Here is an 18,153-nt window from a genome sequence, read left to right as displayed (position 1 = left end):
GGTTGCCGTTTCCTCCTCCAGGGGATTTTTCTGACCAGGGATTGAACCCGAGGCTTGTGCGGCTTCTGCATTGCAGGTGGATTCTTTACTGCTCAGCCACCAAGGAAGCCCCATGCATTAAGCGTAGTAATAAAATTAATAATTTTCACTATAATCTCTATATTAACCTCCCTTATTGTGTGCCCCTTCATCCAATCACTGTTTTTCTTTCCCTTGGAGATAAACAACATCTTGAATTTCGTATTAATCATTCCTCACTTTCCACTATCTCCATCAAGGTATTTCAAAATAACATATTTTTTCATTTTTTTCTAGTTTCAAATTGCAATTCAATAGAATAATACTATAGCATTGTTTATAATACTATAGCATTTAACTAGAAATCAAATTGCCAACATCTGTTGGATCATAGAAAAGGAGAATTCCAGAAAAACATCTGCTTCATTAACTATGCTAAAGCCTTTGACAGTATAGATCACAACGAACTGTGGAAAATTCTGAAAGAGCGGGGGACACCAGACCACCTCACCTGCCTCTTGCAAAACCTCTATGCAGGTCAAGAAGCAACAGTTAGAACTGGACATGGAACAACAAACTGGTTCCAAATTGGGAAAGGAGTATGTCAAGGCTGTATATTGTCACCCTGCTTATTTAACTTCTATGCAGAGTTCAGTTCAGTTCAGTTTAATTGCTCAGTCGTGTCCAACTCTTTGCGACCCTATGGACGGCAGCACGCCAGGCCTCCCTGTCCATCAACAACTCCCGCAGTTTACTCAAACTCATATCCATTGAGTCAGTGATGCCATCCATCCATCTCATCCTCTGCTGTCCCCTTCTCCTCTATGTAGAGTACATCATGAGAAATGTTGGGCTGGATGAAGCATAAGCTGGAATCAAGATTGCTGGGTGCTGTGTTCTGTGCTTAGTCACTCAGTCATGTCCGACTCTTTGCAACTCCATGGACTATAGCCCGCCAGGCTCCTCTGTCCATGGGGATTCTCTAGACAAGAATACTGGAGTGGGTTGCCATGCCCTCCTCCAAGGGATCTTCCCAACCCATGGATCGAACTCAAGTCTCCTGCATTGCAGGGCATTCTTGCATCTGTCTGAGCCACAGAGACTGTGGGGAGAAATATCAATAACCTCAGATATGCAGGTGACACCACCCTTATGGCAGAAAGCAAAGAGGAATTAAAGAGTCTACTGAAGGTGAGAGTGAAAAAGCTGGTTAAAAACTCAGCATTCAAGAAATGAAGATCATGGCATCTGATCCCATCACTTCATAGCAAATAGATGGGGAAACAATGGAAACAGTGAGAGACTTTATTTTCTTGGGCTCCAAAATCACTGTGGACAGTGACTGCAGCCATGAAATTAAAAGACGGTTGCTCCTTGGAAGAAAAGCTATGACAAACCTAGACAGTGTAGTAAAAAACAGAGACATTGCTTTGCTGACAAAGATCCATACAGTCAAAGCTATAGTTTTTCCAGTAGTTATGTAGGGATGTGAGAGCTGGACAATCAAAAAAGCTGAGTGCCAAAGAACTGATGCTTTTGAACTGTGGTGTTGGAGAAGACTCTTGAGAATCCCTTGGCAAGCAAGGAGATCAAACCAGTCAGTCCTGGAGGAAATCAACCCTGAATTTTCATTGGAAGGACTGACGCTAAAGCTGAAGCTCCATTACTTTGGCCACCTGATGCGAAGAGGTGACTCATTGGAAAAGACCCTGATGCTGGGAAAGATTGAAGGCAGGAGGAGAAGGGGATGACAGAGGCTGATAAGGTTGGATGGCATCACTGACTTAATGGACATAAGTTTGAGCAAACTCTGAGGAATGGTGAAGGACAGAGAAGCCTGGCGTGCTGCAGTCAATGAGGTCACAAAGAGTCAGACATGATGGAGTGACTGAATGATGACGATTCTTTCATCATTTGCTTCCTTTGCAAAATATTATGTTTTTGACATCTATCCTTTGACATCCATCCATGTTGATGTTCAGTAGCTGAATTCATTCTTTTTCCTTGCTGTAATAGTATACCAAGGTATAAATGTATCATAGTTTATCCATTCTATTTTTAAATGGATATTTGAGTTATCTCGAGACTCTTTAGGGCCTTTATGAAAGTATCACTGTGAATAATCTTGTGTGTGAGTTCTGCTGCATACGCACACCAACTTCCTTGGAGCAAGCATGTGAGAGAGGGATTATTGGGTTGTAAGAAAGACACAAGTTAAATTTTACTAGTTAATGCCAAGTAAATCGTACCAAATATACTCTCATCAGCCCTGTGTGAGACTTTCTGCTACTCCAATTCCTCAGCAATAAAGTCACTGTCAGACCTTCAAAGTTGTGCCAAATTTGTATGTAGGAAAGCTACATTATAGTGTTATTAATATATCTAATGTGAATGCTGATGAGGTTAACCAATGATATTTCATTGCTTATATGTATTGCAAAATATTATCCCAGCTGTGGTTAACTTTTCATTGTCTTTAGGTGTTCTTTGACAAACAGAAAGGTTTTAGTTTTAACGTAGTAAAATTTATCCATATTTTCTTTTACGGTTTGAAAGTTTTTGGCCTGCCTAGTCTCCAAAAAGTTATCTGCTGCTGCTGCTGCTGCTAAGTTGCTTCAGTCGTGTCCGACTCTGTGTGACCCCATAGACGGCAGCCCACCAGGCTCCACCGTCCCTGGGATTCTCCAGGCAAGAATACTGGAGTGGGTTGCCATTTCCTTCTCCAATGCATGAAAGGGAAAAGTGAAAGTGAAGTTGCTCAGTCGTGTCCGACTCTTAGCAACGTCATGGACTGCAGCCTACCAGGCTCCTCCATCCATGGGATTTTCTAGGCAAGAGTACTGGAGTGGGGTGCCATTGCCTTCTCCGAAAAAGTTATCTACTCTCTTTCAAATTTCTAATTATATCATATTGTATGCAAATGTCAAATCATTATGTAGTACACCTGAAACTGACATGTTGTATGTTAATTATAGTTTAGTAAATAAATCACTGATTTATAAATTCCCAATTATAAATTAATAATTGTATAATACAGCCTATAATATTTAATTCACCTGTAATTGATTTATGTGCAGACACATGAAGTAGGGATGCAATTACATATTTTTTAAACATGGATAACCAATTGGTCCCCAAACATTTATTGAATAGCCCATCTTTTCCCTACTGATGAATGTCATCCTTGTCTTTTATCATGTCCTCTTTTTCTCGCATGCACTGCAGTCTCATTGTTGCTCAGTCACTCAGTTGTGTCCAACTCTTTGTGAACCCATGAACTGCAGCACGTCAGGCTTCCCTGTCCTTCACCATCTCCCAGATTTTGCTCAATCTCATGTCCATTGAGTCAGTGATGCCATCCAACCATCTCATCTTCTGTCACCTGCTTCTCCTCTTGCCCTCAGTCTTTTTGAGCATCAAGGTCTTTTCAGATGAGTTGGCTCTTTGCATCAGGTGGCCAAAGTATTGGAGCTTCAGTTTCAGCATCTGTCTTTCCAATGGATATTCAGGGTTGATCTCTGTTAGGATTGACTGGCTTGATCTCCTTGCTGTCCCAGGGACTCTCAAGAGTCTTCTCTAGCACCACAGTTTGAAAGCATCAATTCAGTGCTCAGCCTTCTTTATGGTCCAACTCTCACATCCCTACATAACTAATGGAAAAACCATAGCTTTGACTACACTGACCTTTGTCGACAAAGTGATGTCTCTGTCTTTTAACATGCTGTCTAGGTTTTCATAGATTTTCTTCCAAGGAGCAACAAGTCTCACTAAAATATGTCTAGTTTTGTTAAAAGGTTTTGCATAGCAAAGGACACCTTGGATAAAATGAAAAGACAATCTACTGAATGAAAGAAAATATTTGCATATAATACGATTGATAAGCAGTTAATATATAAAATCTATAAACAAAATATACAAACAGCTCATACAACTCAATGTCAAAAAATAAACAATTAAAAATGGGCAGAAAACTTGAACAGATACACTTCCATCAGGCACATGAAAAAAATGCTCAACATCCCTAGTCATCGGAAAAATGCAAGTTAGAACCACAAGGAGATACCACTTCATACCTGTCAGAATGGCTCTAATCAAAAAGACCACAGTTACAAATAGTGAGGATGTTGAGAAAAGGGGACTCTTGTACACTGTTGATGGAAATGTGAATTTGTGTAGCAATTGTGTAAGACAGTTTGGAGCTTCCTCAAAATATTAAAGATAGAAGTATCATATGACCCATCATTCCAACTCCTGGGCATATATAGCTAAAGAAAACCAAAAGACTTATTTGAAAGGATATGTTCACCTCAATGTTCATAGCAGTGTTATTTACAGTTATGAAGATATGGAAATATCTTAAGCGTCAATCAGCAGATTGTGGTATATACATACGACAGAATACTACTCAGACATAAAAAAAATGAATAAAATTTTGCCGTTTGCCACAAAATGGATGGACCCAGAAGATATTATACTTAGTAAAATAAGTCAGACAAATACCATATTTTATCACTTGTATGTGAAATCTAAAAATTAAAACAAAACTAGTGAATATAACAAAAAAGAAATAGACTGACAGATACAGAAAAAAAAGCTACTGATTACCTGTGGAGAGAAGGAAGAAGGGAGTGGAAAAATAGGGATAGAGGAGTAAGAAGTACACATTACTATGTATTAAATAAATAAGCTGTGAGGATATAAAGTGGGCTTCCCAGATGGTGCTAGTGGTAAAGAACCCGCCTGCCAACGCAGGAGACATAGAGAAGCAGGTTCTAACCCTGGGTCGGGAAGATCCCTGGAGGAGGGCATAGAAACCCATTCCAGTATTCTTGCCTGGAGAATCCCATGGACAGAAGAGCCTGGCGGGCTGTGGTCAATAGGGTTGCAAAGAATCTGACACAGCTGAAGCAACTTAGCACGCACAAGCATTCAAGGATATATTGTACAGCACAGAGTATATAGCCAATATCTTATAATAACTATAAGTGGAGTATAATCTGTAAAAATTTTGAATCACCATGTTATACACCTGAAAATAATAAAATATTGCAATTCAACCATATCTCAAAAAATATATATATATATCCCATCATACACATTGAAGATGTATCATGAAATTAAGTACAAATGAAGTTAAAACATTAAAAGTAAACTAAAATACATTTTATTTAAAAAGTAAAAAAAACACGTTAATGTAAAAAAAAGATATAGCTTTGAATTCCTATGATTTCTCTTTTGTAGAATTCTTTAAGATTACTGTGTCTGAGACCTCATTAGTGTCTTTCAATAATTCCAGAAAAATTTTTAAAATATTTTCTCTCTTATCTTCACGTGCAGGTAATTCCAACTGAACTTATAATGTCTCCCATATATTTTACATACTTTTATTCATATTTCCCCATTTTCAATGCTCTGGACAAATTTATGGATATTTTCTTTAGCTGTATCTAATCTGCTTCTAAACTAATCTACTGAGAGTATTTTTGTTTTGGTTTGCTTGATTTTTTATTTTTGTTTGTTTTGGTATAGTGTTGATTGCTTAGAAATTCTCTGGTTCATTTTCAAACCTAGCTTTTCCAGTCTTGGATTTTTAAGCTTCACTTTATTTCTTTAATTATACTAAGTAATGTCATTTAGATTATGTACAATAATTTTGATATCTGACAACATTCCAGGTCTGTTTTTCTCATCTCCTGTTTCTATTGGTTCTTACTCATAGTACTTTGCTTTCCTATGTGAGTGTGTGTTTTTTCCCCTTTGTTTTATTTTGCTTTGTATTTAGTATTAGGCACTCATGTTTTAGAGAACTTTATCTGTGGAAATTCTTTGAACAGGGAATTGAGCTTGATTTTCCTCTTGGAGGGATAGTGTTTTCTAGTGTCCTGTTATCACTTCTAATGATACAGCACTTTAATTCACCACTTAAATTTTGTTTATATATATACCTGTGTTCAATAATATGCTTAGTAATTTCCAAAAAGCTACTATTTGTAAACTATTTAACACTACATTTTAATAATTTTATTCAGAAGTGTCACTCAGAGTATCTACTTTGCCATGGTGCCAAACTAGAAATATATTCATATTTTGAGGCGTTTTCTTATTTTTTAACCCATCATTGATGAACTGCTATTAAAGATATGCCTTGAATTCAACGTTACTTTGCCAAATACAAAGTTTGGTTTATACATATTCATAGTAAAAGTATTTATGGGATCTATCAGGTGCTTTCAGAAATATAGCTGGGTGACTTCATCCATTCTCAGACGTAAATCCCAAATTGCAGACGGCTATCAGCATCAAAAAGAGTACAATACACTGGTAACTACATTTTCCAGCTTTTGATGTTTCCTCAGTCTTGGGCTTGTCAGCCACAAATTGGCACTTGCCATCTACCCGTATGAGGACTGAAACATATGCTGCTGCAGCTGCTGACTTTCAACACTACCTGAAGAGCTCAGGGTGGAGAGGAGAAATGAAGCACTCTTTGCTCAGGAAAAAGCTGACTGGCAGATCTTCAGATAGCTATACATTTTCAGGAGCTGATTTTATTAGCCCAATTCTTGTATCTCCTCATATGTAGAAAAGCACTAAATTCCTTCATGGTGATATTGCTCCTGTGACTAGCAGAAACCATCTGCCAAAAAATATGTGCTTGATTGCACGTATTCCCCCTTCACCAAAATCACATACATACTGACCTTTGCCCCTGCCTATTTGGAGCAGTTCCTCAGATCTATCTAAGGTGCTATACCTTAGTCTGCAGTCCTCATTTTGCCTCAAATAAAACTAAACTCACAACTTTCATGTTGTGCATTTTTTTTTAAGTCTGCAGGTTCCAGTGTTCAAGCTCTGAAACAAAACACAATTCAAAAGTAACCCTGAGCCCTGAGCTTCATAAGAACACCTGTACACTATCCACAGAAAGTTGTCCAGGTCCTTCAATTTCTCGCTTCTTATTTCTTGCTCTATGGGTTATCTCTCAGGACCAGTTCTCATTGTCACCCTTCCTTGGTGGGAGTGAACTGGTCACTGACAGCAGGTTCCTTCCTTGGTTTAGTCCTTTAACTTTTTTTCCCCATGGTAATTTGTCTTCCTCACACTTTTTCCTATTCTGGGTGGGTCGTATTTCATTTGTTCCTTTCCTGGATTTATAAGTTATCTCTAGGAATCCTGCCTTCTTAAGCAACTGGCTTATCTAGATCTGTAAACTATAGTAAGTAGAATTCAGAAAGGAATTTCTTGCCTTCTTCAGTTACAGGTGCGTTACTATTCAAACAAAATTGTTGAGAGGCTTACCTGAATTGGTCCTCCATCAGGTGTCAACACCTCTTCTGAAAGTTCCATCATCTTCAGGGCCATCAGAGCAATGGGTTTAGCATGGCAAAGGCTTTTTCTGTGGAGCCCTGCAGCAACACAGTATGCATCACCTATTGTTTCCACCTGCAGCAATCAGACAAATTAAATGCAAATGTATGATAATAAACAAAAATAGAAATATTTAATTATCTGATCACAAATGTTGCTGGAAAATATAGCAGCAAAGCACCAACAATTAAACAATTAGAAAACCTGAGTGTAATCATAGCAGAGTCAAATACTAACATCCAGAGCTGTTTGTTCATCAACATTATCACCATAGATGATCATTAAAACCAGAAACAACTAGAATATAAAATAATTATCCCCCACAAAAATAGGATTGTCACTATTTTGCCTGGAAAATTTCCAAATAATGACATTTTACAAAGACACTCTCATCTCTTCAAACCTTCAAGTAGACCTTCACTGGAAAGTAATTCTCTGCAGTTTTTCCAAAATACTCCACACTTTTTTTTAGTATTAAAATTTTTTTTTCATTGAAGCATAGTTGATTTACAATTTTGTGTTAATTTCAGGTATAACTATGTTTGATATATCTATAATTTATTGTCTAGCCTATTCTTAACTCTTAATAATTCTAACACTGAACACTTCTTGAATTCATACTCTACCATTAATAGCATCAACTGCTTAACACACATTATTTCATTTTATTCTCACAAATATCCTAAGTGGAAGAATTAGTATTGGTTATATTTGCGAGATTACAAATTGATGCACAGAAACCCCTTCACAATCTTACATTTAAAGAGTTAGCAGACACTGTCAAGAGTCTTTCCAGATCCTGTTGTAATTCTTTTCTAAATTTATTTTTTAATTGGAGGAAAGTTGCTGTATAATGTTGTGTTGGTTTCTGTCATATGTCAGCATGAATCAGCCATAGGTATACACATGGGCTTTCCTGTAGCTCAGATGGTAAAGAATTTGCCTGCAAGGCAGGAGACCTGGGTTTAATCCCTGGGGTGGGACGATCCCCTGGAGAAGGAAATGGCAACCCACTCCAGTATTCTTGCCTGAAGAATCCCATGGACAGAGAAGCCTGATGGGCTACAGTCTACAGGGTCACAAAGAGTTTGACATGATTAAGTGACTAACACTACTACTACTACTATACATATGTCACTTCCCTCTTGATCCTCCCTTCCATCTTCCACCTCACTGCATCCCTCTAGGTTGTCATAGAGCATCGGTTTGAGCTCCCTGCATCATATAGCAAATTCCCACTGGCTATCTATTTTACATATGGTAATGTATATGTTCAATGCTACTATCTCAATTTGTCCCACCCTCTTTTTCCCATTCTGTGTCCACAAGTGTGTTCTCTATGTCTGCATCTCTATTGCTGCCCTAGGAATAGGTTCTTCAGTATCAGTTTTCTAGATTCCATATATATGCATTAATACACAATATTTGTTTTTCTCTTTCTGACTTAGTTCACTCTGCATATCAGGTTCTAGGTTTATCCACCTCACTAAAAGTGGCTCAAATTTGTTCCTTTCTATAGATGAATAACACTCCATTGTATATATGTATCACAACTTCTTTACCATTCGTAGGTCAGTGGAAGCAATGTCAACTGCTTCCGTGTCCTGGCTACTATAAATAATAGTACTGCAATGAACATTGGAGTATATGTGACTTTTCCAGTTATAGTTTTGTCAGGGTATGTATCCAGTAGTGGGATTATTGGGTCATATGGTAGCTTTATTCCTAGTTTTTAAAGAAAATTCCATACTGTTCTCCATGGTGACTGTATTAATTTACATTCTCAACAGTGTGTTGAGATTCCCTTTTCTCCACATCCTTCCCAGCATTTATTATTTGTAGATATTTTGGTGATGGCCATTCTGACTGGTGTGAGGCGATATCTCATTGTAGCTTTGATTTGCATTTCTCTAATAATAAGTGATGTTGAGCATCTTTTTATGTGTTTATTAGCCATCTGTATGTCTTCTTTGGGGAAATGTCTGTTTTAGTCTTCTGCCCATTTTTTTTATTGGATTGTTTTTCTGATATTGAGTTTCATGAGCTTCTTGTATATTTTAGAGATTAAGTTTTTGTCAGCTATCTCATTTACAATTATTTTCTCCCAATCTGAGGATTATCTTTCATCTTCTTTACGGTTTCCATTGCTGTGCAAAAGCATTTAAGTTTAATCATGATCCATTTGTTTAGTTTTGTTTTTATTTCCATTACTCTAGGAGGTAGGTCAAAGAAAATCTTTCTATGGCTTGTGTCAAAGAGTGTTCTCTCTAAGTTTTCCTCCAAGAGTTTTATAGTTTCTGGAATTACATTTAGGTCTTTAATCAATTGTGAATTTATTTTTGTGTATTGTGTTAGAAAGTGTTCTAATTTCCTTTTTTTTTTTTTTTTATGTATAGCTATCCAGTTTTCCCAACACAATTTATGGAGGATACTCTCTTTTCTCCATGGGATATTCTCGCCTCCTTTGCCAAAGCCAAGGTGCTCATAGGTGTGTAGGTTTATCTTTGGGCTTTCTACCTTGTTCTATTGGTATATATTTCTTTTTTTTTTTTTGGTGTTCCAGTAATTTGGACAATGTGGTATCAGTAAAACCAATACAATATTGTAAAGTTAAAAAATAGATAAAGAAATAAATGGAAAAAAAAAGAAAAAAAAAGATTACATAAATAGATCGGTGAAACAGAATAGAGTCCAGAAGCAGACCCCATAAATATAGTCCACTGATCTTTGACGAAGGGGCAAAGGAAACACAATGGAGCAAAGATAGTGTCTTTAACAAATCATGCTGTAACAACTGGACATCCACATACAAAAATATGAATCTAGACACCTATCAAAAAATTAACTCAAAATGGAGGGTAGATCTAAATGCAAAATAAAAAGGTATGCAACTCCGAGAAGATAACATAAGAGAAAAACTAGATGACCTTGGCTATGGTGACGCTTTTTTTTGATAACACCATCAAAGATAAAATCTATGAAAGAAAGAACTGATAAACTGGACTATATTAAAACTAAAAATTCCTGTCCTCAGAAAGATAATGTCAAAAGAATTAGAAGACACATCACAGAAATATTTGGGAAAACATATCTGGTAAAGGATTATTACCTAAAATATTTAAATAGCTCAACAATAAAGAAAAAACTTCAATGTAAAAAATTAGTCTAAGACCATAATACACACTTCACAGAGAAGATAGATAGATTGCAAATAAACATATTAAAAGATGGTCCATATGATACATCATCAAAGTGAAAGTGAAGTCACTCAGTCATTCTGACTCTTTGCGACCCCATGGACTGTAGCCCACCAGGCTTCACTGTCCATGAGATTTTCCAGGCAAGAATACTAGAGTGGGTTGCCATTTTCTTCTCCAGGAGATCTTCCCGACCCAGGGATATATCATCAGGGAAATGCAAATTCGAACACAGTGAAGTACCGTTATAAACTTATTTGAATGATGAAAATCCCAAACACTGACTGTTGCTGGTGAGGATATGGAGCAACAGGAACTCAGTCGTTGCTGGTGGAATTAAAAATAGTATACTAACACATATATATGGTATTTAGTCAATTGGTAAAGATAACCCTGTATGCGAGACTTCAAAAGAGACACAGATAAATAGAACAGTATTATGGACTCGATGGGAGAGGGCGAGGGCGGGATGATATGGGAGAAGGGCATGGAAGCATGTAAATTATCATATGTGAAACGAATCGCCAGTCCAGGTTCAATGCATGATACAGGGTGCTCGGGGCTAGTGCACTGGGATGACCTGGAGGGGTGGGATGGGGAGGGAGGTGGAAGGGGGGTTCTGCGAGGGGAAAACATTTACACCCATGGTGGATTTATGTCAATGTATGGCAAAACAAATACAATATTGTAAAGTTAAAAAATAGAAAATAAACTAATTAAAAAAAATGGTACAGCCTCTTTCCATTGGGAGAAATATCAATAACCTCAGATATGCAGATGACACTATCCTTATTGGAGAAAGCGAAGAGGAACTAAACAGCCTTTTGATGAAGGTGAAAGAGGAGAGTGAAAAAGCTGGCTTAAAACTCAACATTCAAAAAATGAAGATCATGGCATCCAGTCCCATCACTTCATGGCAAATAGATGGGATAACAATGGAAACAGTGACAGACTTTATTTTCTCGGCTCCAAAATCTCTGTGGACGGTGACTGCAGCCATGAAATTAAAAGATGCTTGCTCCTTGGAAGAAAAGCTATGACAAATATAGACAGTGTATTAAAAAGCAGAGCCACTACCTTGCCAACAAAAGTCTGTCTAGTCAAAGCTATGGTTTTTTCAGTAGTCATGTATGGATGTGAGGTTTGGACCATAAAGAGGGCCTGAGCACTGAAGAATTGATGCTTTCAAACTATGGTGTTGGAGAAGACTCTTGGACTGCAAGAAGATCAAACTAGTCAATCCTGGAGGAAATCAACTCTGAATATTAATTGGAAGGACTGATGCTAAAGCTGAAGCTCCAATACTTTGGCCACCTGATGCAAAGAGCCAACTCACTGGAAAAGACACTGATGCTGGGAAAGGTTGAAGGTAGGAGGAGAAGGGAACAACATAGGACAAGATGTTTTGATGGCATCACTGACTCAATGTACATGAGTTTGAGATAATCCGGGAGATGGTTAAGGACGGGGAAGTCTGGCATGCTGCAGTCCATGTGGCTGCAAAGAGTCTGACATGACTGACTGAACAACAACCACAACAGCCTCTTTGGAAGAGAGTTTGGTTCATTCTTACACTACTATACAAATTCTTATGACACAATCTTTTCAGCAATCAGTATTTACCCAAAGGAGTTGAAAATATATATCTGTGCAAAAATTTACATATGGAAGAAAGTGAGATGTCCTTCAGCAGGTGAATAAATAAACAAACTGGTACATTCAGACCATGGAATATTATTAAAGAAATGTTATTGAATCATGACAAGACAGAGGACTCTTAGATGCATGTAACTAAGTGAAACAAGTCAATCTGAAAGGTCTACACATTATATGACTTCAAGTATACAACATTCTGTGAGAGACAAAATTATGGAGACAACAAAATTTGGTTGCTGGAGGTTGAGAGAGTTCAGGGCAGTGGATATAGTCTGTACAATACTATCATGATGGATATACATCGTTATATATTTGCCCAAATCCATATAATGTACAATGCCAAAATTACCAACTTGGTGATTATGACATGGCAATGGGTTCATCCATGGTCACTCATCATTCTAGTGAGTGATGTTGATAGTGTAGAAGGCTATGCAAGTGTAAGAGTACTGGTATAATGGGAAATCTCTGTACCCTCCTCTCAGTTTTATTGTAAAACCTCAACTACCCTAAAAAATAAAATCTTTTTTTAAGTGAATAGTGTAGGCAAATTAGCAAATTAATGGAAATACTCCACTAAGAATTTGATTTTTAAAAGATAGTCAAACTTCTGTAAATCCTACCATCCTCAGATGATCTATGTAAATGCTAGCTTTTATCCCCTCAAATTAAATATGGTTTTAAAAAATAGATTTTTCCCAACCTATCTTTCATGAGTCAAACTTGTCACTTTCTTCTAAATCCATCTTCATGCTATATCTTTTCTGAAAGTATTTTCAATCCTTCAATAGGATGCCATCATTGCTTCTTTTAGAACCCCAATAAAGCTTGGTTTCTGCATCTTTTATTTCTGCAGTCATTTGTGTTTAACTTTCTCTAAAATCATCCTGTCTAGACTGTTAAGTCTAATTTTGAAGGCAGAAACAATGCTTTAGTTACCTTTTCATTTTTTAAACATTTTTCTATTTTCTTTTTTACTATTAAGACCCATGTTTCCTTATTTAGACTTATTTCTATTGAAGCATAATTGCTTTACAATGTTGTATTAGTTTCTGCTGTACAACAAGGTGAATCAGCTATATGTATACACATCTCCCTTTCTTCTTGAATAGCCCTCTGGCCTCATCCCCCACCCCACCCCTCTATGTCTTCACAGAGCAACAAGCTGAGCTCCATATGCTGTAGAGCAGCTTCCCAGTCAGTTCGGTCACTCAGTCGTGTCCGACTCCTTGTGACCCCATGGACTGCAGCACGCCAGGCCTCCCTGTCCATCACCAACTCCTGGAGTTTACTCAAACGCATGTCCATTGAGTCAGTGATGCCGTACAACCACCTCAACCTATGTCGTCCCCTTCTCCTTCTGCCCTCAATCTTTCCCAGCATCAGGGTCTTTTCAAATGAGTCAGTTCTTTGCATCAGGTGACCAAATTATTGGAGCTTCAAAATCAGTCCTTCCAATGAATATTCAGGACTGATTTCCTTTAGGATGGACTGGTTGGATCTCCTTGCAGCCCAAGGGACTCTCAAGAGTCTTCTCCAACATCATAGTTCAAAAGCTTCAATTCTTCAGTGCTCAGCTTTCTTTATACTCCAGCTCTCACATCCACACATGACTACTGGAAAAACCATAGCCTTGACTAGATGGACCTTTGTTGGCAAACTAATGTCTCTGCCTTTTAATATGCTGTCTATGGTCATAACTTTTCTTCCAAGGAGTAAGCGTCTTTTAATTTCATGGCTGCAGTCACCATTTGCAGTAATTTTGGAGCCCCAAAAAATAAAGTCAGCCACTGTTTCCCCATCTATTTGCCATGAAGTAATGGGACCGGATACCATGATCTTAGTTTTCTGAATGTTGAGCTTTAAGCCACCTTTTTCACTCTCCTCTTTCACTTTCATCAAGAGACTCTTTAGTTCTTTGCTTTCTGCCATAAGGGTGGTGTCATCTGCATATCTGAAGTTATTGATATTTCTCTTGGCAACCTTCATTCCAGCTTGTGCGCTTCATCCAGCCCAGCATTTCTCATGATGTACTCTGCATATAAGTTAAATAAGCAGGGTGACAATATACAGCCTTGAGGTACTCCTTTTCCTATTTGGAACCAGTCTGTTGTTCCATGTCCAGTTCTAACTGTTGCTTCCTGACCTGCATACAGATTTCCCAGGAGGCAGTTCAGGTAGTCTGGTATTCCCATCTCTTTCAGAATTTTCCACACTTTATTGTGATCCACACAGTCAAAGGCTTTGGCATAGTCAATAAAGCAGAAATAGATGTTTTCTGGAACTCTCTTGCTTTTTCGATGATCCAACAGATGTTGGCAATTTGATCTCTGGTTCCTCTGCCTTTTCTAAAACTAGCTTGAACATCTGGAATTTCACCGTTCATGTATTGTTGAAGCCTGTCTTGGAGAATTTTGAGAATTACTTTACTAGTTTGTGAGATGAGTGCAATTGTGTGGTAGTTTGAGCATTCTTTGGCATTGCCTTTCTTTGGGATTGGAATGAAACCTGACTTTTTCTAGTCCTGTGGCCACTGCTGAGTTTTCCAAATTTGCTGGCATATCGAGTGCAGCATGTTCACAGCATTATCTTTTAGGATTTGAAATACTTCAACTGGAATTCCATCACCTATACTAGCTTTGTTCTTAGTGATGCTTCCTAAGACCCACTTGACTTCACTTTCCAGGATGTCTGGCTCTAGGTGAGTGATCACACCATCATGATTATCTGAATCGTGAAGATCTTTTTTGTATAGTTCTTCTGTGTATTCTTGCCACCTCTTCTTAGTATCTTCTGCTTCTGTCAGGTCCATACGATTTCTGTCCTTTACTGAGCCCATCTTTGCATGAAATATTCCCTTGGTATCTCTAATTTTCTTGAAGAGAAAATTAGTCTTTCCCATTTGATTGTTTTCCTCTATTTCTTTGCACTGATCACTAAGGAAGGGTTTCTTTCTCTCCTTGCTATTGTTTGGAACCCTGCATTCAAAGGGGTATATCTTTCCTTTTCTCCTTTGCTTTTCGCTTCTCTTCTTTTCACAGCTATTTGTAAGGTCTTCTCAGACAGCCATTTTGCTTTTCTTCATTTCTTTTTTCTTAGGGATGGTCTTGATTCCTGTATCCTATAGCTCCACCCATCAACAGAAAATTGGATGAAAGATTTACTGAGCATGGCCCCGCCCATCAGAACAAGACCTAGTTTCCTCCTCAGCAGCTTCCCACTAGCTATCTATTTTATGCATGGCAGTATATATATGTCAATCCCAATCTTCCAAAATGCCCCACCCTTCAAATACTCTCTGTGTTCACATGTCTGTTCTCTACTTCTTTGTCCCTATTCCTGCCCTGCAAATAAGTTCATCTGTACCATTGTTCTAGATTAGTTATATTTTAAGTCCAATAGGGCCTAGCATCTTGCTAAAATAGTAGACATGTAGAGAATTATGATTGAGTCAAATTGCATTGTAAATGCTTATGCAACCATAAAAGAACCAGGATTGCCAAAACAATACTGAGGAAAAAGAACAAAGCTGTATGAAAATCCTTCCAGACTTCAGACAACACTACAAAGCCACAGTAATCAAAACAGTGTAGTATAGGTACAAAAACAGATGGATCAGTGGAACAGACTAGGGAACCTAGAAATAAACCCACTCAGTCTTCAACAGAGGTTAGAAAATACAGTGGAGAAAAGACAGTCTCTTCAACATGTGGTGTTGGGAAAGCTGGGCAGCTACATGGAAATCAGTGAGGTTAGAACATTCTCTCATACTGTATAAAAAATAAGTTCAAAATGGTTTAAAATTGTCTATATAAGACATGATACCATAAAACTCCTAGACGTGGACATAGGAAAAATGTTCTTCGATATAAATCATAGCAATATTTTCTTAGATCATTTTTCTGAGACAAAATAAATAAATGAGGCCTAATCAAACTTAAAAGGTTTTGTATAACAGAAGAAACCATAAACAAAACAAAAAGACAGTCTATAGACTGTGAGAAAATATTTGCAAACAATGTGATTGACAAGGTCTTTATTTCCAAATACATACATATATAAACAAACCAGTCAAAAAATGCACACAGGACCTAAATTGATTTCTCCAAAGAAGACATACAGATAACCTCAACATTGCTACTTATTAGAGAAATGCAAATAATTATTAGAGAAATGAAAATCAAAACTACAATGAGGTTATCATCTTACACCTATAAAAATGGACATCATCATACAAATAATAAAAGCTGGAGAGAGAGTAGAAAAAAGAAAACCCTGCTACACTGTTGATGGGAATGTAAGTTAGTGCAGCCACTATGGAAGACAGTCTGGAGGTGCCTTCAAAAACTAAAAATAGATTTATCATATGATTCAGCAATCTCACTCTTGGACATATATCTGGAAAAGATAAGAACTCTAATTCAAAAAGACAATGCACTCCAATAATCAAGAAATGGAAGCTACCTAACTGTCCACCAATAGATGAGTGGATAAAGAAAATTTGGCATATATACACAATGGAATATTATCAGCCATCAAAAGAATGAAATATTAATACTACCATTTGTAGCAACATGATGGAACTAGAGATTATCTTACTGAGTGAAGTGAGTCAAAGACAAATAATATATGATATCACTTACATGTGGAATCTAAAATAATAACAGAAATGAACTTATTTACAAAACAGAAATTGACTCACATATATATACATACTAGTATCAGAGATAAACTAAAAACACCTGGCTTGGTTGATACCTTCCTTTGCTGCACAAACTATTTTAAGTTTAATCAGGTACCATTTGCTTATTTTTTGCTTTTGCTTCCATTACTCTAGTTGATGGATCTCAAAAAAATATACTGCTGAAATTTATGTCAAAAAGTGTTCAATGTTTTTCTCTAGGAGTTTTATAATATCCTGCCTTACATTGAAGAGCTTAATCCATTTTGTGTTAATTTTTGTGTATGGTGTTAGAAAATGTTCTAATTTTATTCTCTTACTAATAGCTGTCCAGCTTTCCCAGGACCACTTTTAAAGAGACTGCATTTTCTCTGTCATATATCCTTGCCTCCCTTGTCATAGATTCATTGACCAAAACTGTTGGAATTTACTTCTGGGCTCTCTATTCTGTCCCACTGATTGATTGTCTGTTTCTGTGCCAGTATCATACTCTTCATGACTCTAGCTTTGTAGTATAGTCTGAAGGTAGGTAGCTCAATTCCTCCAGCTCTGTTTTTCTTTCTCAAGATTATTTTGGTACATTGAGGTCTTTTGTATCTCTCTACATGAATTTTAAAATCATTTGTTCCAGTTTTGTAAAAAATTTCATTGGCATTTTGACAGAAATTGCTTTAAATCCATAGATTGCCTGGCATAGTATGGTCATTTTGACAATATTGATTCTTCCAACTCAAGAACATGATATATTTTTCTATTTCAGTTTCTTTCATCACGTTTTTCATCAGTTTTTTTTTTCCATTGCATTTATTTATTTATTTATTTATTTATTTTTTAAATAAATTTATTTATTTTAGTTGGGGGCTAATTACTTTACAATATTGTAATCGTTTTTGCAATACATTGACATGAATCAGCCATGGGTTTACATGTGTTCCCCTTTCTGGACCCCCCACCCACCTCCCTCCCCATCCCCTCCCTCTGGGTCATCCCATTGCCCCGGCCCTGAGCCCTTGTCTCATGCATCGAACAAGGAATGGTGTTCTGTTTCACATATGATAATATACATGTTTCAATGCTATTCTCCCAGAACGTCCCACCCTCACCTTCTCCCTCAGAGTCCATAAAATTGTTCTATGCATCTGTGTCTCTTATTCTGTCTCGCATATAGGGTTATCGTTACCATCTTTCAAATTCCATATATATGCATTAGTATACTGTATTGGTGTTTTTCTT

At 37.3% G+C, this 18,153-nt stretch overlaps 1 protein-coding gene across 1 annotated transcript in view; it reads right to left on the bottom strand.

Annotated features, from left to right (window-relative positions):
* Positions 1-18,153, bottom strand: part of GUCY1A2 (guanylate cyclase 1 soluble subunit alpha 2) — a 273,648-nt gene that overhangs the window by 40,200 nt on the left and 215,295 nt on the right. Inside the window, exon 6 of the mRNA XM_081543221.1 lies at positions 7,318-7,461. Within this exon, the coding sequence (XP_081399347.1) occupies positions 7,318-7,461 (144 nt within the window). The remainder of the gene's footprint in view (positions 1-7,317; positions 7,462-18,153) is intronic.

This window comes from Giraffa tippelskirchi, chromosome 11, assembly GCF_054371585.1.
Source record: "Giraffa tippelskirchi isolate mGirTip1 chromosome 11, T2T-mGirTip1v1.2.pri, whole genome shotgun sequence".
In the NCBI taxonomy this organism is placed as follows: domain Eukaryota; kingdom Metazoa; phylum Chordata; class Mammalia; order Artiodactyla; family Giraffidae; genus Giraffa; species Giraffa tippelskirchi.
The sequence above is the reverse complement of the archived record's forward strand: the minus strand, read 5'-3'. Positions and strand labels throughout refer to the sequence as shown.